The 26917-nt window shown below is 47.4% G+C and overlaps 1 protein-coding gene across 6 annotated transcripts in view; it reads left to right on the top strand.

Moving 5' to 3' along the window:
- The window catches only part of RPS6KC1 (ribosomal protein S6 kinase C1), a 336154-nt gene extending 312866 nt beyond the window's left edge, over positions 1 to 23288 (top strand). For 4 of the 6 annotated variants that reach the window (XR_008477939.2, XR_004737005.3, XR_004737003.3 and 1 more), the window contains one exon: positions 23119 to 23243. Coding sequence is in view for 1 of the 6 variants with exons in the window: in XM_035280951.3 (XP_035136842.1) it covers positions 23119 to 23124 (6 nt within the window). In the remaining 5 variants the exon portion in view is untranslated. Of the gene's footprint in view, positions 1 to 23118 lie in introns of all 6 variants that reach the window. The other 2 variants (XR_013529733.1, XM_035280951.3) reach the window with 2 other exon arrangements.
- Positions 23289 to 26917: the final 3629 nt, after the last annotated feature.

Here is a 26917-nt window from a genome sequence, read left to right as displayed (position 1 = left end):
TTTAAAGGTCTCAAGACTTCCTGAATGTGGGGGTCATTGGATGTTTTCTAGTGGAGAGCGAAGAATTCCTGTTAACTGGGGGTACCGTAAACAGTTCTTTCCATGTGGGATTGACTGGTCATTTAGAGCTGCTCTATTGTTTCAGGTGAGCTGTGTTTTGGGAAGAAGGGGCAGAATGTCCTCTGTCATTGTTTTTCTGCATTTTCTAACACTTTCTATTTGTGGAATCCTATGTTTTTTATTAGATATTCCAGTTCCTTCTGTCCTGGAGTGGCTCCAACTGATGTTTTATCATTCTTATTTGTTTTGAATAGTAATAAGTGAATAATAATACTAAACGCCATGACTCCAGGAGGTGGAACATTTCTCAAGCTGGAGCTGTATTTAATTTTGTTTTGGAAACTGCTAAAATCATTCAATACAACAAGGCTAAGAGGTGCTACATTTCTGATTGGTGGTGGGAAAATAGGAAATAAAAATACTCCTGCTCAGTTTGGGAGGAAGGGAACTGGCAGCTGAATATGCTGCTTACCTTCGTGGGGAGGCCCCGTCTCTGAGCTTGAGAGCATCTCGACAAATCTTGAACAAATAGGAAAATCCTACACATTTGGATGTTAGTCCTAAAACTTGGCATTTGGGTATACTGATTTATACCTTGACAACATCTAGGGAGGAAGGGTTTTGCAAGTGAGGAATGATGCAAATAGCAGAGCAGGAACACGGTTTAAGCCCCTTCAGAGATCTGTTTCCCCAGCTCCTGTTAGGGCAGCTCTGAGGGCCGTCCACCCACAACCTTGGTTAATGGAGGCATTGCCATCTGAGGAGCTGAGGAACGTGGTCGTAAGCTGATAACTGCAGTTCCTACCAGACAGCCACAACTATGACTTTCTCCTAATTTAGCTCTCCCTCTGAATAAGGAAAACTGTAGTTAGTACAATAAAAATAGAGTTCTAGAGTAACTGGCTTTGTTCAAGGAGTTATGGCACATGACTTTGCCTTTTTGTTCTGTTTCCCCATCTGTAAAGCAAAGACGATGAGGATGAATTAAACTCATTGGTTAGAACCTGGCATGAAGTGATCAGTAAATACATTTTGTTATTTGTTTTGAGATGGGCAGGCACATAGCTTTTGCCTGCTAAATTGCATTCATGTTTTTCTCATCTTGATAGAACATCAAGCTTGTGCTTCCTGAGCAGAGGGCAGGGAGAGTGGGGAGAGAATGCATGGAGGTATGTTGAAAAGGAAAGAGGAAACTGATTACTAAGCCCAAACTTTGTAGCAGGTACTGTTCCACCATTATTTTACTCTTTAATCAATAATCTTGCATACTGAATATGAAATAAATATGTGAGAATAAAGGACAGAATATTTTGTTTCCTTTAGAGCTGAGGAGAAGTGAAGAATCTTGCCAGCAAGGGCAGCATGTGCGTTAGAGAACCAGGCCCTAGCCCAACACACCCTTCCTCCCACGTCCATCCAAGGCTGCACACTCGCAGGCCACCTGCCATGCTCATTCTGGAGAAAACAGAGCTCAATGAGTGATTTATGCTGGGATCCAGTAGAGCTCCTAGGCTGGGCTATGCTAGACAGGGTGGCTCATCAAGAGAAGCTGAGGGGGAGAGAGTTCCCTGCGAGGGTCCTAGGGGAGAAGTGTGGCAGTGGCCAACACCCAGGTTTTCAGCAAGGGTTGGGTGGTTGTGTTCAGATTGTCCTATTGTTGTCTAACTGCAGGCAAGACCCTTGATCTTTCTGAGCCCTGATTTCATTCTCTGTGAAATGGGAATGAGAACACCTACCTCACAGGACTATTAAAGGTTTGGTACGTGTAGATACTCAATTGTTCTAGATTGAATTATGTCTCTCCCAAATTCATAGGATGAAATCCTAATCCCTGGTACCTCTTAATGTGACCTTATTTGGATATAGAGTCATTACAGAGATAATTAGTTAAGATGAAGTCATATTGGACGGTAGGCCCCTAATCCAGTATGATCCATATTCTTATAAAAAGGGGAAAATTGGAGATGGACACACAGGGAGGGCACCACTTGAAGATGAAAGCAGAGATTGAAGTGATGTAACTACAAGGAAGGCGGTAAAGATTGCCAGCCAACCAGAGCTTGGGGAGAGGCCTGGGACGGATGCTGCCTCAGCCCCAGAAGGAACCCCTGCTGCGGACACCATGACCGTGGACTTCCACCCTCCAGAACTGTGAGACAATGAGTTTCTGTTGTTTGGACCTCCCAGTCTGTGGTACTCTGTTATGGCAGCTCTAGCAAACACACATAACCATTGTCATCTTTGATCGCCCTGTGGCTCCTCCTCTCTGTGTCTTCCTAGTGCCTTCCTTCAAGAGTATCCCACAGGCAGCCGGAGCAGCTGCTTGGAGGGATGCACGAAGGAAATGCCAAAACCCATCTCACACCAGTTACAATATCTATTATTAGAGGGTCAAAACTAACAGGTGCTGGCGAGGTTGTAGAGAAAAAGGAACGCTTTCACACTCTTGGTGGGAGTGTAACTCAACCATTGTGGTTGGACCAAAAAAATATGTGGTTAATCTACTAGGTAGTGTGGCAACTCCTCAAAGACCTAAAGACAGAAATACCATTTGACCCAAATACCATTTGATCCCGTGACTGGGCATATACCCAAGGAATATAAATCATTCTGTTATAAAGATACATGCCTGTGTATGTTTATTGCAACGCTATTCACAATAGCCAAGACATGGAATCGCCCTAAATGCCCATCAGTGGTAGACTGGATAAAGAAACTGTGGTACAGATACACCATGGAATACTATGCGGCCACAAAAAGGAATAAGATCATGTCCTTTGTGGAAACATGGATGGGGCTGGAGGCCATTATCTTTAGCAAACTATTGCAGAAACAACAACAACAAAAAACACTGTATGTTCTCACTTGTAAATGGGAGCTAAATGATGAAAACACGTGGACACAGGGAGGGGAACAACACACATGGGGCCTACTGGAGAATGGAGGGTGGGAGGAGGGAGAGGATCAGGAAAAATAACTAATAGATGCTAGGCTTAATACTCGGCGATGAAATCATGTATGCAACAAACCCCCATGAGACACATGCTTACCTGTGTAACGAACCTGCACATCCTGCACATGTACCCCGAGCTTAAAAGTTAAAAAAAAAAGAAATTTGCTAAAATAGTAAATCTTAAGTGCCTTCACCAGAAACACACACACACACACACACACACACACAGACACACACACACACCCAAATACATACAAAGGGTAACTGAGTACTGTGATGGGTGTATTAATTAATTTAATTGTGATAATTATACAATGTATATATTTATCAAATTATTACATTGTACACCTTGAAAATATATAATTTGTATTTGTTAATTATTCCTTGATGAAGCTGGAAAAGAAAAACAAAAGAAAATGCGCCGCGGGGTGAAAGGACTGGGTTCCGAGACCAGACCAGTGATGAGTATCCCTCCTCACGGCAGTGTTTCTGCCACCTGCAGCTCAGCCCGGGCACCGCGTCTGCCCACCTCTCTCCCTCTCATATCTTGGGGCTCCTATTCTCCTCCTCTGCCCACATGTTCTCTTCATGTCCACCTGTGCCGTGGGGTCTTAGGAAAGACCATTTCTAGCCCCAGCAAGGCGCCCGGATCCACCAAACAAGGATGCCGCGATTGGCCCTCAGAACAGTCACGACAGGGCAGAGAGATACCTGGAATGGGCTGGGTTCTTGTGGGACTGGGAAGAGGGTGTGTGGCCAACTGATGAATAACTTTAAAGAGTGACGAGCAGGAAGCAAGGTGGTGGGATTCTGATTTATTCAAATTTCTGTGTGGAGGAGTGGGAGAGCAGACAGTGCATCTCCTGTTGAGGTTTGGGTTGAGTCCTGGAGCACAGTATTTCTCTCTCCTCCCCGCTCCTTCCTTCCTTTGCTTCCTGTCCTCTGTGCATAGCTCTCCTCTCCTCCTTAGCTGGGTGCTTACGGGGCCAACCTTATGTTGCATCTGCCGAGTCCTCCCATTAACGTAATCTAGTTCCCAACATGTGATTTAGGGGTGTTGCGTGCCCTGAATGAGAGCAGGGGGGTGGCAGGAGTGGGGAGAGAGGCAGCGGTGGGGAGAAACCCCTGTTTGATCTGCTGAAACTCACCTTAAGAGCAAACCCATCCACATTACTGAAGGTATCAGCTGGGTCCTGCCTACAGTTATGTCGAACAAAGTGTGCTGCGAAGTGCCAACTCTCCCTTTGTGCTGTGACACCGAGAGCTGCCAAAAGATATTAAAAAGCTTGCATGAACTAGGTGATGGCAGCTGTAACTATCTAAGTTATTGCCTGGCAGCTGCAGCCCTGCCTCGCTGCTGCTGGCCGCCTTTATGGTTGGTTCTCCATTTGTTTGCCCTTTCTCTAGCACCAAGCCTGCAGTGGGCGAGTCGCCGCCCCAGCCCCCTCGTGTCTGCAGGAGGCAAGACTTGCAGCGAGCCCGCATGGAGAGAGAGACCCCCTCGCGCAGCTTCTGTGAGAAGTTGTGTTTTTCTTGGCCGGGCCCCAGCCTGGTTTTGCATCGGTCAGCTCGACTCCAAGGAACCTTGGACAAGGGGATGGCACAGAGGCGAGTGTGCACACCGAGACGCACACACGAAATGCAGCTTTGTGTGTGTGTGTGTGTGGCTTTTTTCCCTTCCGTGTTGGCTCCGATTGAGCTAGAACAATATCGCCAGCTCCAAGCTCTGCCAGTCCTGCATCTGCTCCCTAAAACCTCCAGCAAATAAGAATACGGTGGGGTTGTTTAACCAACACTTACAATATACACACTTTTCAGCTTTTCTCCCCTCCTCTGGGTTGCCCAGGCTCAGAGATCTGGATGCTGGTGGCAAAGGGCTGAGAGATAAGGGGCTAATGATCCCTGTGGGCATCTGTCTCCGAAGCCTCCTTCTCTGGCAAGTTGATCTGTGGCATAAAATACATTTCATTGTCATGGGCTTCGGGGAAGGTGTCGGTACGGCGAGCTGGTTTTTTGTATTCTTCTGTTGAGTTTGGTCTTTTCAGCTGTCTGTTAAATAATTCATATGGCTCATGAAAGTAATATTTCTGGGATGTAGGGGGTTCCATTTTTCCAATTCCCTTTCACTCCATGTTTTTTTTTTTTTTTTTTTTGAAGCTGTTGTGGGGAGAACTTGGCAGGCGTGGCCTGGGTGGTATAATAAAACCTTCTGTCTTCCTCTCACCTTTCCAGCTCAGACTGGGAGGGCAGCAGGGGTTGCTGACCTTCAGCAGTCCAAACCAAGGTCAAGCCTGAGGTTTGAGTTCGGTTTTCATCTCAGAGTTTGGCCATCAAAGGGCGCCGAAGGGCATAGGCCATTTTCATGGCTGTGTTGGACACCGGTTCCAGCCATTTTCCTGTGGGGAGGGACTCTCTTTTCAGTATCCCTGAGTGCTTGCCTGGTGCCTGGCTTGGGACTTTGTCCCTGGTAGATAATGACTGTCTGGCAAAATGGACTGAGTTGAGACCATTTTGGGGGGAGGCACAACTCGGTACTCTTAACCTCTGTTATGATGGTCAAATCAATCGAATAACGGATTGGCCCGTTTTGTCTTCACGGGTTAGATTGGCATTCAGGCTTGCCAATGCAAAAGGCAAACCTCTTGTGGAAGAGTGAAGTTCCTCCTTCTAGCCCCACAGAGCCTCCAAGCTGGGTTGCTGCCATCCCCCACAATGCCGTCTGCCCTGTACTGCGTTTGCTTTTTCATCAGTGACCCTCAACTATACTAAAAGTCCCCTGAGAACGGGGACTAGGTTGGCATTGTTCACTGTCGATGCAATGTGAAAGGATATTTTCAAAATTAAAATAGGCTTTCACAGTGTCATGTGCAAGCTTCTTGAAAGTCTGAGGTGAGAGGGGTGTTTCCTTGGTGCCTTCCATCCCACCAGAAGCCCCCTTTATCCTGGATCTCCGCAGCCCTTGAGGAGCTCTTTGGGAGTTCTATGCCCAGGGAACATGGCCTGTGTGAGGCCCTTCCCTTGGAAGTAGACCTTTGGGATGGCTGCTCATTTGCCGGTTGTGAGCTCTGGGGCAAGAATTTCATATCCTCATCAGTAAACTCTACACCCACTTCAGAGAATTATTGGGAGGTTTTATGGACTAAATATTTGTGTCCCCTACTCCAAAGTCATATGTTGAAGTCCAAACCTTCAGTATGACTATATTTGGAGATGGAGCCTCTCAGGAAGGAATTAAGGTGAAATGCAGCCTTGTGGATGTGTCCCTGATCTCAGGGCATTAGTGAGGTTATAAGAAGAGACACCAGAACACTCCTCTCCACCCCACCCCCACCCTTCCCTGCATGCACACACAGGGAAAGGCCTTCTGAGGACAGAGTGAGAAGGCGACTGTCTGCAAGCCAGAAAGATAGCCCTCATGGGAAACTGAGTCAATTGGTACCTTGATATTGGACTTCCCAGCCTCTAGAACAATGAGAAATAATGTCCTTTGTTGAAGCTGTCCAGTATGGTATTTCGTTATGAAGACTGAGCTAAGACAGGGGAATTAATCCATATAAAAATATAAATCTCTGCGTGGTGTTCGGCATATAATAAAGAAAATCATGAGGGTTTGACGTTTTTCTCGAGTATTTGTGGTCTGGGAGGTCAAAGGCATGTAGCTGGGAGGAAGTGGGGTGAGTGACTGAGGAGCTTCCAGGTCTGTAGTGGGGAAGGGCTAGAATGTCTTAGATGAATCTTGGCAGGCTGTGGAGGAGGCGGGTGGTTGGAAGCTTGCATGATGGTGAGGAGGTCTGTGGCGGGCACAGGTGAACTGAAGCCTTTATGATCTGGGCTCCACCACAGGAGGGCGTGGAGGGCAGGAGGGGACTGTGGTTTATCAAGGGCCAACTGTCGCCAGGCCTTTGCCCAGAGCCTCACACAGATGCCCCTGCCTGGCTCTCCACTCCCCCTCCCCCAGGAGGCCACCCCATCTCCATTCTACAGACAAGGCAATGACTTGGGTTTCAAATGAGGAGAGCTGATAGTCACTTCCCACTCGCAGGTGTCCAGTTACAGGTATATTCTCACTCAGTTCTCACAGCAGCCCTGATTTCACAGGTGAGGACACTGAAGCAGGGTGCTTTTAAGTAACTTGCTCAGAGTCACCTCGTTAGTGGTGCTGGCGCAGGGATTTAAACCCAGGCAGATGACTTTGCAGCCTGTGCTCAGTTCTAAATAATGGGTCCAGATCCCACATTGCTGGACTGGGGTTTGAACTGGGTTCTACTTGGATTCCAAAACTTCCCATGATGTTATACTGCTCTGGAGACAGGAATGTAATTCTTTTTTTTTTTTGAGACAGAGTCTCTGTCACCCAAGTTGGAGTGCAGTGGCATGATCTCAGCTCACTGCAACCTCCGCCTCCTGGGCTCAAGCAATTCTCCTGCCTCAGCCTCCCGAGTAGCTGGGAGTGCAGGCTCACGCCACAATGCCCAGCTAATTTTTGTATTTTTAGTAGAGAAGGGGTTTCACCATGTTGGGCAGGCTGGTCTTGAACTCCTGACCTTGTGATCCACCTGTCTCAGCTTCCCAAAGCGCTGGGATTACAGGTGTGAGCCCCTCTGCCCAGCCAGGAATGTAATTCTTAACAGTGGGGGTCTGCTGCAATGACAGCAGCAGTAACATTAAAAAGTGAAGGTGAAAGATGAGGACAAGGGACTTGACATAGGAAAGAGGTGGTGTCCGGGCCTTTTGGTGGCAGGGCTGTGACTGTGCAGCAACAAATTGGGCGCAGAAGAGCACGGCAGCGTTTGCAGGGGAAGCTTGTGGGTTAATACCTGCAACATCCTTGGAGGTTGGTGCTATTATTCTTCCCATGTGAAGAAGCTTGCACAGGGCCACACAGCTAGTAAGTGGTAAAGCCAGGATTTGAACCAAGGTGGTCTGGCTCCTGACTCCATCCTCCTAGCCATTATACCATGCTGCCTTCAGTGGAGATTTGATAATATATGAAAACACTGACCTGGTGGAGGATTCTATAGGCGAAATAAAGAGGATGATATTGCCTTTCTCCTCACTAGCTGAGGACTTGACAGAGTGGAGATTTGTAGAACGCATATGTCCTGTGTGTCCAAGAAGCTGGTGGCATTCTGGACATGTGTACTGTCTTGGAGAGAGGATTCTTCTTAGCTTCATGCTGACCAAATAGATTGCTATTGATGATTATAGACCTCACCAGTACAGGTGCACAGAGGGGACAATTTGGGGCGTTTTCCTGAGGCCTCTATTTCACTTCCTTAGACGCTACAGGACTATGTGTGCTGCGAACAAGGCCTTCAGGGCTGATACTCTTCACAGGTGCTGAGCTCGGCTGGTGGCCTTCCAGGAAGACACTGCGGTTAAGAGTGAAGGCTGCTAGGATTTGAATCTGCTCAGGTATTTATTTGCTGGCTGCCGAATTGTGGGCAGGTTACTAATCTCTCTGTGTCTTAGTGTGGTAGTTTGAATTTTTGTGCCCCTAAACCTCATGTTGAAGTTTGATCCTCAATATTGGAGGAGGGGCCTGTGGGAGGTGCTTGGGTCTTGGGGGCGGATTCCTCGTGAATGGCTTGGTGATGACCTTGAGGGAGGGAGGAGTTCTCACTCCAATTGTTCCCTGAAGAGCTGGTTGTTAAAAAGCAACTGGCAATGTCCCACTCTCTCTTGCTTTCTCTCTCGCTGTGGGATCTCTGCATGTGCTGGCTCTCCTTCATTCTCCCCATGAGTGGAAGCGGCCTGAGGCTTTCACCAGATGCCCAGTTTTCCAGCCAGCAGAATCGCCAGCCAAAGAAACCATTTTTCTTTATAGATTGCCCAGCCTCAGGTGTCCCTTTATGGCAAACAAATGGACAAAGACACTCAGTTTCCTCATCTGTGCAGTGCGTGTTGTTAGCACAGCTCCCTCTCAGGGCTGCGATGAGGACGAGATGGACGAAGTGCTTGGAGCCTCGCTTTGCACACAGTGCCTGTATGATCATTCTCATTGCTGTTTGTATCCAGTGGGGCTGCCTGTCTTGTGTTTATGGCTGAGTCACCACTGGGGCTTGAAGGCTTTGCAGGTCTTCCTTCCACATCTGGGAGGGATGCCTCTGACTCACCTGTCCTCTTTCATGCAGCCTCTTCATCACTGCTGGCAGATGTTGGGGGTCTTGGTGGGGATTTCAAATCCAGCGAAGTCATCTCCCTTAGGTCTCCTATATGGTTCTGTGGAGCTGAGATGGAACCAGCTGAGGGATCAGTGGCCGGCTGCCGTATGTCAGAGCTGAGGTCAGAGACCCTGCCTAGCCTGGTCCTTCAGTTCACCTCTGGCTCTTAATGACTGTGGAGTCGCTTGTTTTCTCTGGTGTCAGAAGGTGTCTCTGACATTTTTTAAACCATCTCCATAGATGTTACAAGTAAAGTCATCAAGGCCTTTAGACACAATGAGAGGAAGGGATCTGAGGGCAGAGAGTCAGCTCTTGCATCTTTTTCTCTCAAACTACCTTAGTACCAACCAACTATTGCTGGAGTGCCTTTTGTGCGAGGTGCTAAGAACACAATATGGACAGGCTGGACGTAGCCCCAGCCCACAAAGAGCTTTCCACCCAGTAGGGAAGACAGTTCAGCAACCACGAAGAGGGTTTAGAGAGTTAATCAGGGTATCCCAGACAAAGCTCTACTGAGACTTTATCTGTAGCAGGGTTGCTAGAGGGAGTTGTATTCAATGTGCCAGACCGACTCATGTTCGAGGGAATCTTAGACATTTTCTGTCTGAGTAATAATAAGCACATTGCAAGGTTTTATAAAACCCATAGGTTTAAGGTTTTTATTTGTAATGTAATTGCTTTCAGTGGCCAGTGGCCAATTTTTAGTCCAAGACTGACCTATCGCCATCACTTCCGTTTTATTTGTTTTTTCTTTTTCTTTTCTTTCTTTCATTCTTTCTTTTTTTTTTTTTTTTTTGAGACAGACTCTTGCTCTGTCACCAGGCTGAAGTGCAGTGGTGCGATCTCAACTCACTGCAATCTCTGCTTCTCCCGTTCAAGCGATTCTTCTGCCTCAGCCTCCTGAGTAGCTGGGATTACAGGCACGCGCCACCATGCCTGGCTAATTTTGGTATTTTTAGTAGAGATGGGGTTTCACCACATTGGCCAGAGGGTCTCGATCTCTTGACCTCATGATCCACCTGCCTCGGCCTCCCACTTCCGTTTTCTTCAGTCACCTGTGCAGGCTTCCTGGGATTCCACTTTGCACATCAAATTTGTCCCATTCAACACACATTGTTCATACTGAGCCTATTGTGTACCAGGCCTGGAAATTGAAAGCTTCAGTTCCAAGAAACTTACTATCTTTTCCTGAAAAGTTGAGCATATGTTGGTTTTTGTAACTCTGATATCTAATGTACTAGAGAGTGTAGTTTTTAAAGGAACCTTCGAATTCAGTGTTTGACTTTCTGTACCTTTGGTGTTTTTAGAGTGGGGCATACATGCATTCCTATTGGCAGAAGCTAAAGAAAATTGGGAAGACAATGACATGGCATTCTAGAAGCGGAGGGACCCAGGCAATGATCTGACTCAACTTCTGGATTTTTACAGATGAGGCGATGTAGATCTTGACTCAAGACATGGATATTTCTGGTGGCTGAGCTGGCAAGAGGCAGGGTCAGGCTCTTTGTCTGTCACTCCTTCCTGCGTGCCCTGCTCCTAAACCAGCTCTAGTCGGTCTGGGTTATCTGTTGGTTTGCCTTACCTGTTCCGGGTTCCTAATCTCAGTACGAGAAACTGACTCTATCATATTTGCATAAAACCAGTGTGGGGAGTTTTTAATCTCAGGCCGAGTTGTCCCCTAACTGCTGGTCCTCCCGGGCCCCACTTTGGGCAGTCACCTTCCTCTTGGAGCTTGTGTGTGGAATTCCAATCCTGCTGCGACATTTGGCTAGTCAGATTCACTGATCTCCAAGAGCATGCATGACGCTGACAGACCTCTCCCTCTTGTGCCCGGAAATCCCACTAAAGGAGCAAGGACAGATGCAGCCACCACTGCCCTTGGTGGGGGAAGTCATTGAACAGAAGGGCACGAGAGAGGAGACATGGCACACGAAGCCTATTGTCCCTGCTGTGGCCATGCTGGGCACCTCAGTGCCTCTTCTCCTGGGCTGCTACTGCTCGAGGCATTTGGAGCACAGGAGCTGGATGGCACGTGGCCCTGGACACTGCCCCTGCCAACACCCACTCAGGTGGGGGCCTGGTGGGGGGCAGGAAAGAGCCTCCCACATTCTGCAAGCAATTCTTCATCTGTTTTGCATAGCCAAGTATCGACTTCGGGAACCTGGCTCGGTGGCAAATGAAAACCTGAGGGCTTTGGTGAGGTGACGGATGCACCAGGAACAAGAGTCTCTTTTCAGGGTGGCCCCATCCAGAGAGGAAAGTTGGACCTTGGCCATTTTTCATCACCCTCACTGGGATCCTACACTAGTTCAGGCAAGGTGCAGTCACACGGCAGGATGATGGGGAGGAGATCACCCTGGGAGTCACTTCCCATGGGCATCAGGAGATGCTGATCTTCAGTGGGGGCCTGTTAGATAAAACACAAGACCTGAACAAAGGGAGTTCACTTTGGCTCCTCTGTCTTCTTTCAGATGAGGGCTGACTACATGGGTGGTGGGAGCTAGAGTGAAGATGAAGGTGCAAGGGACTGGACTGCTGTCTGCTGATTTTCTCTCTCTTTCTTTTCATAGGGAGGGGGTGTGGGGAGGAATAGTGGGGTGACAAGAAACTTGTTGAAGAGAGCTGTGCAAACAATGGCTGGTGCATGCCAAAGCTGGCAGTCAGTGGTTCTTAATGTTTGAATGGAAGTGGCTGGAGCTAGCTTTTTTTTTTTCCACTGTCAGTGTTGCCAAGAAAACAAGGAGTAGCTGTTTTAAGCATTTACAAATGGTAATGTACCAACAGCTGGTCTCAGTCCAACCGAGCTATTGTAGGGTATTAGAAAGACAGGCCAGAGTTGGAGATGTACTGCCAACCTCCCTTGCAGAGTTGGGGAACATTTTACTTGGAAAAAAAAGGTCTTATATTCCTGCAGAGATCGACAGGACGGTTCTCCTGTGGAGTCAGTGCCTTGCTTGGCAGAGGAGGCAGCGCGGGCAGGCCAGCCAAATGCTTGGGCGACAGGGAAGCGTGGAGTCTGCGGGCTTGCAGCGGATTTATCAGCGCAGCCATGCCACCTCTCTGCTCGCTGACAAGAGGCTTGCATGCACACGCGTGTGGATGTGGCCGTCTCGTGTGTCTGCATCCGTGTGCACGGATGGCGGATTGGGCATGCTGGCAGCCGCAGCTAGACCAGTGTCATCCCCGAGGCCTGGGCTCCAGGTCCCCGTGTGCTCTGAGTCTCTGCTCTCTCCTGAACATCCATGGCTCCTTTCCCTTTCTTTTTACCCAGGCCAAGAAGAGGAAAGAGAAAATCTTGCAGAAACGCTGCCCTTGCTTCCCTCTTTTCCAGTCCTCTGCCCATCAGTAGCACACGAGCAAAGGGCAATCTGGGTTCTCTCCTGTTCATCATCTTAGCCCTCAGTCTGGGGTGTTCTTTCATTTTTTTTTTTTTCATCTCAGGAAATTGTAATACACAGAGCATGCCTCTTCGCTAAATGTAATTACCAGTGGCCCTGTGTTTATGGAGGAGGCATGGTGGAAAGTAATAGAAAATGATTATTTTTCGTACTGAAGGCCTTCTTTATTAGTGGTGCGGTAGGGACGTCAGCTGCCTTCTCTGAATGGCAATGCAATGTTTTGCTTTCCCCAGCAAGATAAACGATCTTATTTGTTGATGTTTGCTGCTTGAGATGACATTTATGTGAAATAAAAGGGACCAAATTAATAATAAAAAAAATGATTAGCCAGACACAAATGAAAAATGTACATCTCTCCCCCACCCCAGTTAAGTTGTTTGTATTTACATGCTATTCACAAATAATGGCAAAATGCCCAATAGTTGGATGGCGAGGGTTTTTTCTTTTACAATCATATGGCTTTGATTCCGTTTTCCAGATCTTGTCTGAGAGCTGCTATTTGAAATAAAAATGTTTGCATCTATTTCCTCATTAATCCTTCGGTTGTAATACAACCTGCTGCAGAGAAATGGCAAAACAGATGCAACAATGAAAATTAAAAGGGATGGACACTTATCTTGGGCTATAAAAGCTGCTAACCATGTAGGAACTAGAGAGGCTTTTGGACAGAAAATATGGCAAATGATAGAAACAATCATCGGACTAAGAGTTTGCTATTTGGGAAACTCTGGTGGGACATTTCTCTGCTTGTAACGGCTGGAGGATCGCTCCTGAGTTTAGTGCACACCAGAGAGAGCATGTATCTGCTCTGCCTTGAGGCCTGCATTCAGTATTCGGTGCATCTACCCATCTGGTTTCTCATTGGGCTGGAATTTTCTCGACACAAACAAGCACTTTGCAAAGGATCTATGGACCTCGTGTTTTGAGGGCTCTATATTTTGCCTGGATATAGTGCTTCCTCCCCTCCTGGGAATTACAGACCCAGAGCAAAGCTGGATTGACCTTGATCTTTATTTTGCAGCCAAATACATTATGTTCTGGGGAGACAAAGGGGTTTATAGCATGTATGGGGGTGAAGGACCATAATTCCATACTGCTTAAACAACTGGATATAGAGGAAAAAGGAAGTCCAAGTGAGCTTTATTGGGTATATGTGATACTGATCTATCTATAACATTTATGTATCATTCTAGTTTTTTTTCCCCATCAGACTGTCTGATGTCACCTCATGCCTATACGCAACTCCTGAATTCACTGGGATTTGGGGTCATGTAGATTCCGTAGTTTTGTGCGTATTTATTGACCATCACCTGTTTGCAGTCTGGGAGTAACAAAAGGAAACAGAGAAAGGCAGAAACATGGTCTTTGCCTTGTGTAGCTTAAAAACTTCCTGGTGGAGACTGGATGGGAATAATTAAATATGCAGAAAGACAAACAGCCAGCTAGCGCCATGCCCATGGGAGTTGATGAGTGAGACGTGAGGTGAGACCATGGCTCTAGGGGGAGGTTGATTGTGGCTGCATCTCCCCATGCAGTGCTGGGGCAAGAGATCAGTACAACTTGCTGATGGACTGATCAAACCCTGACGAGTAAACTAAACAAGCAGAGGAGACGGAAATCCGTGCACATGGAACATTTGTTAAACGTGTCAGACCTTGGGTGACTAGCTTCTGGTTTGACTGACACATTGGAATAATTTTTCGGTCAGGGGGCTGTGCAGTTCAGACCTGTCTGGTAGGCCTAGTAGAGGAATTACAGATGGTAAAGAGGCTCTGGGCATGGATCAGGTCTTGGCTCCGCCACTCACCATTCAGACATCTTTGGCTTTAATCTGTTAGTGCCTCAGTTTTCAAATCTGTGAAATAGGTAGAATCATGGCACCTATTTTGAATTTTACCTTAGAGATTAGATGAAAGAATATATCACAGTACCTAGCACCAAACCAAGTATGTGCCCAAAAGTGTTCATGCAAAGAATTATTTTTATTCTTGATAGCTTTTTTCTTCATTTCTGCTTCTATTCCTGTCTAAGATGCAGGGCCAAATATGTGTCAATTGTCCTACTTAAGATCACCCTTGACAAGGAAGAGTCTTGTCTTTCCACTAAAAGGGAGGTCTGCTTCCAATGATGCAGCTGAGGACAGGAAGCTGGGCTGCATGACTTCTCATTGTCACTCTTAGCAATTTGGTTTTTGAATCTTTGGAATTCTTCTACTTCAAGAGCCTTAGCAGGGCTTGGCCATGCGGCAGTTATGCCTTTTGGTGAATTGGTAGGCAGAAAACGTCCTACCCAGGATGTAGCTGGGAGTCTGGTTCTGTTGAGTCATTACATGCAGTTTTTAAAGCAATTTTATTAGCAGAACCGATGGTCTGCTCCTGGTGCTGTTGAAACTTACCACCCTATGCAGGCAGCACTGCACATGCACAGCTGCTGAAGAGTGTGACTAGGGAAGGCAGGAGAAATAGTTAACACAGCACCTACAGCCTGGTCTCAAGTGGTAGAGGCTGGCAAATAGTGGCAGCAAAAGCACCAGGGTAGCGCGGTGTGAGCAGAGATGATTGGCAGGCGGGAGGAAGAGGTCAGGGCTGGGGATACTGCTGTACTGCTTGTGTCAAGTAAAACTTCACGGCAGATTACGGGGGGCAAAGGAATGGAGTACTCCTTATTCCCAACTTAGATGTCGACATTATCTTGTCACACATGGCATTATAGCTTCCAAAATGTGGATGGGCATCAACTCATGAACTTCTCAAGAACAAAAGCCGCATCTTATTCATCTTTGTATTTATTTCAATGCCACTTGCCTTCCCTGGCCCAGAGTCTGCTCCTGCTATATGTGATTAAATGCTTGACTATGTGAGTATTGCACATGTGTAGGGTGCCAAGGAAAACTGCTTCCACAGACTGACCTTCTCTTGCTGAGGATGCAACACCAGTGTGTGCATCTTCCACAGCCTGGAGGAAAGTTCAGGAATCCTGATTTCACTGATATTTATTTGGGCAGTTAAATCATTTCTAGAGCATTTCTGCACCAAAAGTGTGGATATTGGTGTATGAGGGGGCTAGCTGGCTCTTTCTTTTTCATTTCTGGAAAGAGAAATATGTGTGAAATTCAACGACATCTGCTGAAATTCAAACATATTTTTATTTATTCATGGCCATGATCAGGGCAGAACCTCTAATTTCAACCAATAATTAGACTTGACAATAGATGTGGAAATAAAACATTTTTGCTGAACTCACTTGTCATTCCTCCCTGCTGTAGCTGGTGTAACCCAGATGTCAGCTGTCCCTTATTTTTCTCTTTGAGTGTCCCCTCCCTCAACCCCCTCATACTGATGCATTAGTGAGCCTCATGGCATTTACTGAGGGTCTCATGGGAGAGACATAGAGAGGGCTGACATTGCCTCTTCATAGTCACCCTCTTAAATATCTCTTGGGGTCCACAAACAGTTTCTTGGAGGTATCTGTGCTGCCATTACACCAATAATCCCTTTTTCTTTCTCTCTTGGTCTACCTGGATCAATAAATTTTAACCCTGTGTCTTTTCTCCCTTCACTCCCAAGTTCAAATTCCTCCCCTTGCAGTTATGGAGTTTTTAATCTCACTCTCAATGATCACCATCGTGCACGCTGCTGCTCACAGGGAATTTAAAGACCTTCTCAGCCAAAAAGACCAACTCTCTTTTTTGACTTGACTAGCATTCCTTCTGGAAGGGCTTGGATAATCGCCATTTCCATGCTGATGAGCCAAGCGTTTGTTTATGCTTTTTCTATTTGGTCCTTGAAATGACTAAGAGATGATTGTATCTGCAGAAAGTCCTTGCTACCCTTTTTTCCCTGAGCATTCAGGGGAATGGTGAGGCAGGAGCCGGAAGGTTGGAGATGGGGAATGAACAGGATTGAGTAAGGACAGACAGTGGTTTCAGGAAGTTTGCTTGTGAAAGGGAGGAGAAGGAGGGGGACTTGGGAGTGGGATGGAAGGTCAAGAGAAGCTTGTTTAATAAAAAAGGAAGATCCCAAGGCATGTTCAAATCCTCATGGGGAGGAGCAGAGAGAGAGAGAGAGAGAGAGAGAGAGAGAGAGAGAGAGAGAGACAGAGAGAGGCTGAGGATTAACCTCTGAGAAGGACGAGGGCATGTGGTTTAGAGTAGGGATTAGCCATGGCTGAAGACAGATGTAATGGGAGGGAGGCCAAGGGACACGGGGCTGTGGATAGGTTGGCTGCGAGGCTGAGGAGGATGAAGCGGGTACAGAGGAGGCTGGGTGACCTCATGGCCACTTAGCTGAGTGCGGGCCGAGGTTCTGTCCAGGATGGGGCTATGCTGTTGGCCGTTGTCACTGCTATTCACCGTGTGGATTCCTAGAATCCTGGTCTGCGCGCTCCCTGTGAACTAGCATCTTTTCCAGGGGTTTTCTGGATCCAGCTCATGCTCATGCCAATGATAAAATCTTTAGGAAGTTTGCAAGTCAGGAATTAAACCATTATTCGTTTGAAACCAGCCCTGGGGAGGGAGTATTTATACTACAGAAATTGGCCATGGCTGCAAACTAGGGCCTTCCCACTGTGAATGCACCCCCGCCCCCTGCCACCCCCACCCCGCCTCCATTCAGCGCTCAGCGCTGCTTTCCACTCGTTCCCCTACCTCCCTGCGTTTGCTGCTCTACACCTCTTAGACTGCGTGCGATGGCTTTGCTCTCCTGTGCCTCTGCTTCCTCTCTTGCCCTAGGTCTTTGCAGCCTGGGAAGTCAGGTGGAACTGGGCCATGCGTGCAGCCGAGTCTGGTCTCTGCGAGGGGTTGGATGAACATCACAGGGGGAATGGCTGTGTTCGTGGGTGCTTTTCTGGAAGAAATTCTCCTCTATGGATGCACCTACTCTCTCCACCCACTGGCAAGTCTAGGAAACTTTGGCTTGTTTTCTTTCTGGACTTGCATGTTGGAGGAAGAGGGATTTTCCCCACACTTCCCAGCTCCCCGAACTGTACACACAGAAGCAAGGAGTGCAGCTGCCCCTTGTGCTGAGGCTCAGAGCACCTTCAGTGCAGTGGCAGCATGGAACTTAATGACAGAGTGCTGGCGTGGGCTTCTAGAAATGTCTCTCTTCTTCCCAGTTCTTCTCTAGCAGAGCAGCTGTGCCCACTTTCTCACCCTCCCTCCCCTCCCACAGCTTCCCACAGCTGCTCTTGCCCTGGCTGCCATTGGCCAATAGCAAGTGTTGGGAACGTGGAACATGAAATGTCATGGGTCTGTAGTCCTGGGGGGATGGTGGAGGAACCCAGTTTTGGAGCCCCACAGGTCTGGGATTGAGTTTGGGCTCTGATGGATGATTTTCCAGTATGCTCGTGCAAGGTATTTAAATATCCAGTTGCAGGGTTCTGCTCTGTGTAGTGAAAGATTAGATGTGATCATGTTTGTAAAGAGTCTGGCGCATGGTAGGATCTCAGAGTGTTGGGTGAAGGGTCAATGGGGAAAATTAATTATGAAATTCGATATTGCGTTTCTTCAGGAAACCTTCCCAGACTTTTGCTACCTCTCCCTGCTTACTGGTCACTTGATACCTCTGACAATGACCTTGTCCATCTGCTTCATTGTATGATTACGCTCAAAGCCTAACGCATTTTGTGGTATAAGAAACTGAGCAGGCCAGGCACAGTGGCTCACACCTGTAATCCCAGTACTTTGGGAGGCTGAGGTGGGTGGATCACTTGAAGTCAGGTGTTTGAGACCAGCCTGGCCAACATGGTGAAACCCTGTCTCTACTAAAAATACAAAAATTAGCTGGACATGGTGGTGGGCGCCTGTAATTCTAGCTACTTAGGAGACTGAGGCACGAAAATCGCTTGAACCCGAGAGGTGGAGGTTGTTGCAGTGAGCCAAGATCGCTCCACTGCACTCTAGCCTGGGTGACAGAGTGTGCTTTTGTTTAAAAAAAAAAAAAAGAAGAAACTGGGCATGGAGTGAGCTGGGAGCAAGAGTTAAAAGCAGCGGTTTTCTGCTAAATGTCTAACAACCAGCATCCCAGGGGAAAAATGGCCCCAGTTTGTAGCCATTGCCAATTTCTGTAGTGTAAATACTCTCTTACCATGTCTGATTTCAGCTACCAATGGTTTCATACCTGGCTTGCAAACTTTCTAAAGATTGAATAATTGGTGCAAGCCTGTGCTGGATCCAGAAAAGCCCTAGAAAAGACACTTGTTCACAGGGAGCCTGCAGACCAGGTTTGTGGGCGGGCTCCAGGAACACACACGGCAAATAGCAATGACAACCAGCACTCAAACATTTCAGAATAGTTGCAAGGTGGCACAAGGCAGTGCAAAGAAACCATTTGCATTGGATGGCATTCCATAAAAGGAAGGCTCAGGACGGAGTCTGGGCTGGCATTTCAGATGCGAAAGGCTTCTGGATTTTTAAGAGGAGCCAAATGGCATCGGCAAAGGCTTGCAGGAGAAATCTGGAGTCAGGCTTAGGGGTGGGATGGGAATAGCATGGAGAAAGACCATACATGCTTAGATGGTTCTAAGAGTTGGGGGCTTAAATCTTGGACTCTTCAGCCTGAGAAAGGCAGTTTTGAATCTTGGTTGCATCATTTCTAGCTAGGAAGTTTTCACCTCTCTGGGCCTCTGTTCCCTAGTGCCATGGAGGGGAGATGCAATTTCCTCTTTAGTGCTGTTGTGAGGATTGAATGAGGTAACGATGCAGAATGTGGGCATGGTGGTGTCTGGAGTCAGTGAAGCTCCATGAAGTGGGGCCGTTACTACTGCCATCTGCCCAGTGTCCCCCTCTCTAGGCTTCAGTGACCTCAAGACCATTTCTTTCATGCCTCTTCCATTTCTTTCTTCTTCACACCTGGCACAGGGTGTGGCACATTCTGGGTGTCTACCTCCTCTGACTGAGGACCCATCTCTGTGCCGAGGCTGGGCCACTGGGCACGTGTGGACGGCCTCCCCTCCCTGCCCTTCCCTGCACTGGTGTCAGGGGGCAGCTCTGAAAGCTTTGGGCTCACTACCTTCAAAAGAAGGTGAAGGTATGGTGGAGCCTGTTACTTTGTGCGTTCCTGGGAGGCTGCTGCTCCCCAGCCCCTTCCTTGTCTGCGCATGCTCTCCTCTATGCAGCAGCGTTAGGGAAGGGGCTGCCATGCGGAGGTCCTTTTGCTTGTTCCATACGTGTTTGTGGAGCCCCTGCACCTGGAACTGTGCTCATCACTGGGTAGCACGAGGAGTGTGACACAGACATCCCTAAGGTTTCAGCTAAAAGTGGGGTGGGGCCTCAGTTATAAAGCAGTGTTTATGTGCCATGATAGAGGCATGCATCCATGCCATGGCCAACCTGGGCACAGGCTCCATGTGGGCCTGGGCATTGTGCCAGTTTATGGGTCGTGCCAGGGTCTCCTGCCTCTCTTTGTAGAGGCTTCCATAAAGCCCTTTCTAAATTCTCAAAACATAAGTCCTTTCAAGAAAATCCATGTGTCAAATCTGTCTGCATCTTTTGAGAAATGTTTACTAAAAGTGTCCAACACGTCAGATCAGAGATTGATGCTATTAAATGGTTGAGAATTCTCTCGGTGCAGCAGGTTCCCCTGTCCCACATCGTGGCTCATTCTGCTCCATGTAAGCACCGGGAAGCCCATTGCTCAGGTGACCCGACTCTGACATGAGTTAGCATTTGGCCGAAGACTGTGTCCCTTGTCTTTCTTCTCCTTTCTCCTGCTTTTCTTATGCTTTGTCCCATTTTCCTTCTTTTTGTAAAAAAAAATTCTTCTCCCCAGAAACCTTCAAAGGACTCTTCTAGGCACCACTCAGTCCCCAGTGGTTCTTGGGGACTCATTGCTCATTCCTAGTTAAAATTTTTTTGCACTGTTTTCAGCTTGTAGAACAAAGCATTAGTTCCAATTTGCCGGTAGCTTGCATTCCACCAAGAAGGAGGATCTATCAGCACCAAGGGTAGTCCTGAAAGGGTGGGGAATCTGGGGTGTGAGGGGTGCTGAGGCTAGCTCAGGAGTCAGGAACACACACACACACTCTCTCTCTCTCTCTCTCTCTCTCTCTCTCTTTTTGACTCTTGGAGTTAGGGCAATCAGAATCCAGGAAGGCTAGTAGATGATCTGAAATGCCGGAGGTCAAGGCAAAATGGTAGAGAAGAAACCCAATAGATATTTAAAATGCAAATGGACTCAAGCTTCAAAGAGCTAGGTAGGGGAGCAACTCATGGGTAATTACAGCCAATGGGGTCGGGTCAGGAGCAGGAGAGGACACCGTTTGGAATATACACTCTGGGGAGTCTTTCATACCAGGCCATTCCCATCCCAGCGAAGCTTCCTCTGTTTCTTGCTGGAGTCACGTTGCTCAGGCCATGGAGACAGAAGGGCCTGGGCAGCGCTAGGCCAGAGGGGACACATGAATGGAACACAATGACAAAATTGACAGGGGTGCAGAGAAATTTTTATCAGCTTTGACTGTCCTTTTTTTTTGAGATGGAATCTTGCTCTGTTGCCCAAGCTGGAGTGCAGTGGCAACATCTTGGCTCACGGCAACTCCTGCCTCGTGGATTCAAGTAATTCTCCTGCCTCAGCCTCCTGAGTAGCTGGGACTGCAGGCGCCATGTTGCCCAGGCTAGCAATCTGCCTGCCTCAGCCTCCCAAACTGCTGGCGTTACAAGCGTGAGCCACGGTGCCTGGCTTCATCACCTTTGACTTTCGTTTCAGACCTTCTTTTCAGGTCGGTGGGTGACTGAACATTTTTTATAGTAACGTGCCATGCTTCAAACAGAAACATGGCATGACCTATGTAATGGTGGTGAGGACAGACACTCTGGCCTGTGTTTTCATTCGTGGGAGTGGGTTTTGCTGAGCCTGTCACACTTCCTCTTCACCTGGATTGTGATCCCAGATGCATGTTTGTCATGCTGGACTCAAAGGACCTCCTTTGTTTATTTACTTTACTTTTGGCATTGCAATTTGTGTAATTGTTTATGTTTTCTCTTTTCCTTGGAAGCTCAGAACCAAATTGTAGTCAATTTCTAAACGTATGCCTATTAGGGCACCATTTTGTTTATCATTCACCCTTAGCTTTATCCTATTTTTTCTCTTATGTTTTCTTCACTCTAATTTCCTCACTTATTTTTCCTAATCTCTCTGTGTGTATAATCCTCCTCAATTCTTTGAGACATCAGACTTAGAGTTAAATAAAAGTGATCCCCATAATATTCTGCCTCTTCACTGAATAAATGTCCATTTGGAGTCTCCAGGATGGTTTGCAAACCAATGCATGCAATCTCAACCAACCTTGGGCCCTAAGGGTTATATATGGCTGTTTACTAAAGAAAGAACAAGTGGCTGTTCTCAAGGAGATTCTAGTCCCAAGTCACAGACAAAACAGGTAGATTCAAGTTCAGAGAACTGCTTAGCTACAAAATTATAGAGGCATTATCAATGGAAAGGCTCCACTTAGTTCTTCATTCATCCAAGAAACGTTACTGAGTCCTGACTGTGCATGAAGCACTGGTTATTCCCTACGCAGCAGTGTTGAGCAAGATATAGTCCCTGCCTTCCAGGAGTTCAACGTAGTAGGGAAAACAAGCCAGAAGGCAGTTACAATACGTGTGATAAAGCCATTGGTCCACACAGGCAGGATGCAACTCAGTCCTGGGAGGGAGTGGACTGGAGCAGCTCTCTGGAGGAGAACACTGGTAAGACTGTGCTAGCAGACAAATGTAGAGTCGGGTAGATCCCTGACCTCTTCCAGAAAGATGTGAGCCTTAGCTGTTGTGCCTTGAGCATTTGCTTCCTCTTAAAAGATCTACCTGCCCTCTACTGAATCCAGCAGTTTCTCCTCACCTACCACAGGTGGATTCTTGCTTTACTTAAGGAGGAGAATGTTGACTCCAAAACTGCTAAAACTCCCTGACTTCCCTGCTTGAGGGTAGCATGGCTTTCTCTAGTTGCCTGAGAGCCTCCCCTGCCCCGTCACTTCTTCTTAAAAGATACACAGACCTCAAACTAACAGCACGTGGGCCAACGGGTGCATGAAATCACCCACCCTCCCCACCCCGCACCAGACCATCCTGCTCTTTCAGTCCAAGGAGCTGAGCTCACTGCCTGGTGCCCACCGCTGTAGAAGCCTGGCGATGAATGGCAGGCACTAAGATGTCCATCACTGTTGGAAGAAGGGAGCTGGGGCGGGCCAAGATGGCAGATGGCTTGGAGCGGCATGCTGTTTTCAGGCCCTCTACCTTTGTAGGCTGTGCCATTTGAAGCTACCGGTTACTGTTTTTAGCTTGGCTTGACAAGAGACCTTTTGTTGTCACTCAGGAATGCAGGGTATTTTTAGCGAAGAGATTCTGCTTCAGGCAGAGGCATCGTGTTCTTCCAATTACAGGCATGGCCGAGGAGGGCTGGGCGCCGAATTACTTGAAAGATCAGCACGCTCAGCTGAGAAATTCGTAGAAAAAAGAGGTGGGCGGGGCTGCATAACCAGAACCCTCAGGTCCTGTGGGGTTTATTTTATTTTATTTTTATTTTAATCTTGTTTCCTTGTTCCTCCTCAGAACTGACTGCTGATCCCAGGAAGGAAGGAAGGGCAGGCAGGAGGGAAATTGCCTGGAGATTGAAGACCTACTAAAGAGAAACTCACCAGCCACAAAACCACATTTATTGAGCTCCACCAGAATAGAACAGGTGGCAGTGAAATGAAAGTTGCAACTTTTCTCTTAAGCTTGAAATCAATTTGTAGTTATATATATTTTTGATTAATTCAAAGGAATGACTGAATGAACAAATGTTTTCCCATCCGTTTATTCATTGAAGCTTCAGCAATGTATAATTTTTGGTCTGGAAGATATATGGATCATCCAGCTTAATCCAGTTCCCTAGTTCTCTTCCCTGCCCGCCACCCCGTCCCTCCCTCTTCCAGAGATGAGGAAACTGAAGCCCAGAGAGATCAGGTGACCTTGCCCAAGGTCATACTAATTAGCAGTAGTTTTGGGATTGGAACCCAGGTATCCTGACACCAAGTGCCCCGTTGTTCTATATTTACATTGTTGGAAACATCTACATTGCCTGCCTTTTTTTATTTTTATTTTTTGAGACAGAGTCTGTCTCTGTCACCCAGGCTAGAGTACAGTGGCGTGATCTTGGCTCACTGCAACCTCTGCCTCCCAGGTTCAAGCAATCCTCTTGCCTCAGCCTCCTGAGTAGCTGGAATTACAGGCACACACCACCATGCCTGGCTAATTTTTGTGTTTTTAGTAGAGATGGGGTTTCACCATGTTGGCCAGGCTTGTCTCTAACTCCTGACCTTAAGTGGTCTACCCACCTTGGCCTCCCAAAGTGCTGGTATTACAGGCATGAGCCATCGTGCCTGGCCCCTTTTGTTCTTACCTTAATGAACAAAACAAAATAAGAACTTAACAGACAGCCTGAGATGGGGAGTGGGCTGAGGGTTGGGTCCAGGGCCATGTTTAGAGTCTTGGAGCTGTGAGAGTTTTTTAGACTGCCTTCTTGGCTATCTTTTTTGGTTTCCCTCTGCTTGGCTAGGTATTTATTGAGTACCTACTACATGAAAGGCATGTGCTGGGTACATTTACATGGATTATTTTATGAATTACTCACAACAACCTGCAAGGAAGGCATCAGACCTGCCTTTTGAGATCTGAAGACTGAGGTGCAGAGGGGCTAAGGGGGTTTGCTCAAGGTCAATGCCAGCCAAGTGGCAGAGCCAGAATGTAAAGCCAGGTCTGTCTGCCACAAAGACCAGGACACTTTCCACTGACACCCAGATGTTTTCACAGTACTTTTAAGGCTGAGTTGTTTGGAGGTGTGGTCACTATGGTGGGCCCCTGACTGGTGCAATGAGCTATCTGCATTCTCTTGCAATCTGAATTTTCACAGATCCTGAAGATGGAAGTGTGGGAGATGTGTGCTCCATCACACTCTTAAATTACTAACAAATGAAATGTCTCCTTTCCCCACCAGAATGGTCTTGAGCAGGCCCAGCCTGTCCTGCCACCTCCCTCCTTAGGCCGTCAACGTTGCTTTATAGCTGCGACGGCATTCCTGGGCTCTCACCTTTGTCTCAGAGCTCTTTCTGTGTATATTTTGTCTCCTGAGGGTATTTTTATTTTTACTTATTTTATTTATTTATTTGTTTGTTTATTTTTTGAGACAGGGTCTCACTCTGCTGCCCAGGCTGGAGTGCAGTGGTATGCTCATAATTCTTTTTTTTTTTTGAGATGGAGTTTCACTCTTGTTACCCAGGCTGGAGTGCAATGGTGCGATCTTGGCTCATTGTAACCTCCGCCTCCTGGGTTCAGGCAATTCTCCTGCCTCAACCTCCCAAGTAGCTGGGATTACAGGCATGCACCACCATGCCCAACGAATTTTTTGTATTTTTGGTAGAGATGGGTTTCACCATGTTGACCAGGATGGTCTCGATTTCTTGACCTCGTGATCCACCCACCTTGGCCTCCCAAAGTGCTGGGATTACAGGCGTGGGTGTGCTCATAATTCATTGTAGCCTCTATCTTCTGGGCTCAAGCGATCCTCCCACCTCAGCCTCCCAAGTAGCTGGGATTACAAGTGTGTGCTACTATGTTTGGCTAATTTTTAAAAATTTTGCAAAGATGAGGTCTCACTAGACTAGCTTAGGCTGGTCTGGAATTCTGGCCTCAGCCTCCCAAAGGGGTGGGATTTCAGGTGTAGGCCACCACATCTGGCCTGAGTGTATTTTTTTTTTAATTCAGGTTACTATAATCAAATGAGTATTTATCAAATTCCTCCCAAGGATCCAGGAGCAGTGTCACAGACATGGGTCGTCAGATCTCATGACAGGATGGAGCCTTGAGCCACTCACTGATTCTTTTAGCAAACATGGTTCCAGGCAGCCTCGATGTGTTGACAGTCTAGTAAGGGAGGGAGACAAGGATCCTGGTGACCAGGCCTCCCAGATGCCGCCAACTGGTGGTGCAGGAGCTGACACTGCCTTAAGCCGCTCCATGGGGCCCAGCCCCACTGCAACCCAGTGGTACCTCCAAGTCCCAAGAGACACTCACACACTCCCTCCGCAGCCTCTTCAGATGGCACAGGCTTCCACATTAGGCTTTGTCTAGCACCTGTAACTTACCCATTGCACACAGATTCCAACATCCCATTTAGAATCCTGATGATATTGAAGGTCCTAAACTGACTCTGGGAATGATGAGAACTGAGATCTAATTTTTCACAGGTATGGAGGTTCCAGGTAGAATAGGAGAAGGAAAGCCCTAAGTTCCATGGGGTTAAGAGGTGGAGCTGTCTTGTTCATTTTTATATCCCCAGCTCTTGCTCTGGCACATGGCAAATATGTATGACGCTGAATGAACAGGTGCGTGCCTAAGAGTGGATTGATTAAATGGGTTCTTCCCAATAAACTCATAAGGAGATCTACAGGTGTCTAAAGAGTTGAATATGGACAGCTCAGAAAAGAACAGAATGCACTTGAGATCATTCTGGATTTGAGAACAGATCATGGGGTAATTAAAAAATATTTTTAATTAAAAATATTTTCAAAATATCTAACATGAAAGAAGTGGCTATCTTCTGCCTGTTCTTCTAGATCCACTCTCCACCCTTTCAACTCCCCCCTCAGCCTCAGGAGACTTTTTGGGCTTACTGGCCTCTCACTGGGGTGTCCTGCTGGGAGACAGAGGGAAAAACGTGGGTGAGATCTGGGCATTTTTCCTGGCTGTCTCCCCGAGGGGTGCGCTCAGGCTGTGTTTACGACACTCCTTTTTTCTTGTGGCTACTCCCCTCACTTCATGCCTTCAGGCTAGGGATAGTAACAGCCCTTCTGTTACAAGCCCTGACTATGACACCAATGCCATGTGACTTCCCTATACCTTGCCCACACTTTTAAAATGGTTCCTATATTAGACCTTCATCGAATTAGGCTGACTTGAATGCGACATCTGTTTCTGGTTTGCAGCCTTGATAAGGTAGGTGCGGCTCCCCACAGCGTGAACACTCACTCATGGAGGGTTTCTCCTAGCTCACCCTTGCCCATGTGCTCCTCCCCTGTTTCTGACTGTTCTTAATAGTAGGTGAGCTAGTTGGTTCCACCAAATATGTCAAGATGGAGGTGCCAGTTCATTTTTATAGATGTATAAACGCTAATCTGGGGGAAAAGCGGCCGTTCTATCATTCAGACACACACCGTCACACCCAAAATTAATTAATTTAGAAATAATCCATGTAAGGGTGAGACCTGCCCTTTCTATCATGAGAAAACTGAACTGGAGGAGAGAGCTCCCTTCTGCTCTCTCCTAACTGGACCTTTCTGTCTTTGTCAGGGTTCCCATGAGGCAGAGCTTG

This window comes from Callithrix jacchus, chromosome 19 (genome assembly GCF_049354715.1).
Source record: "Callithrix jacchus isolate 240 chromosome 19, calJac240_pri, whole genome shotgun sequence".
Classification (NCBI taxonomy): Eukaryota; Metazoa; Chordata; class Mammalia; order Primates; family Cebidae; genus Callithrix; species Callithrix jacchus.
The sequence above is the reverse complement of the archived record's forward strand: the minus strand, read 5'-3'. Positions and strand labels throughout refer to the sequence as shown.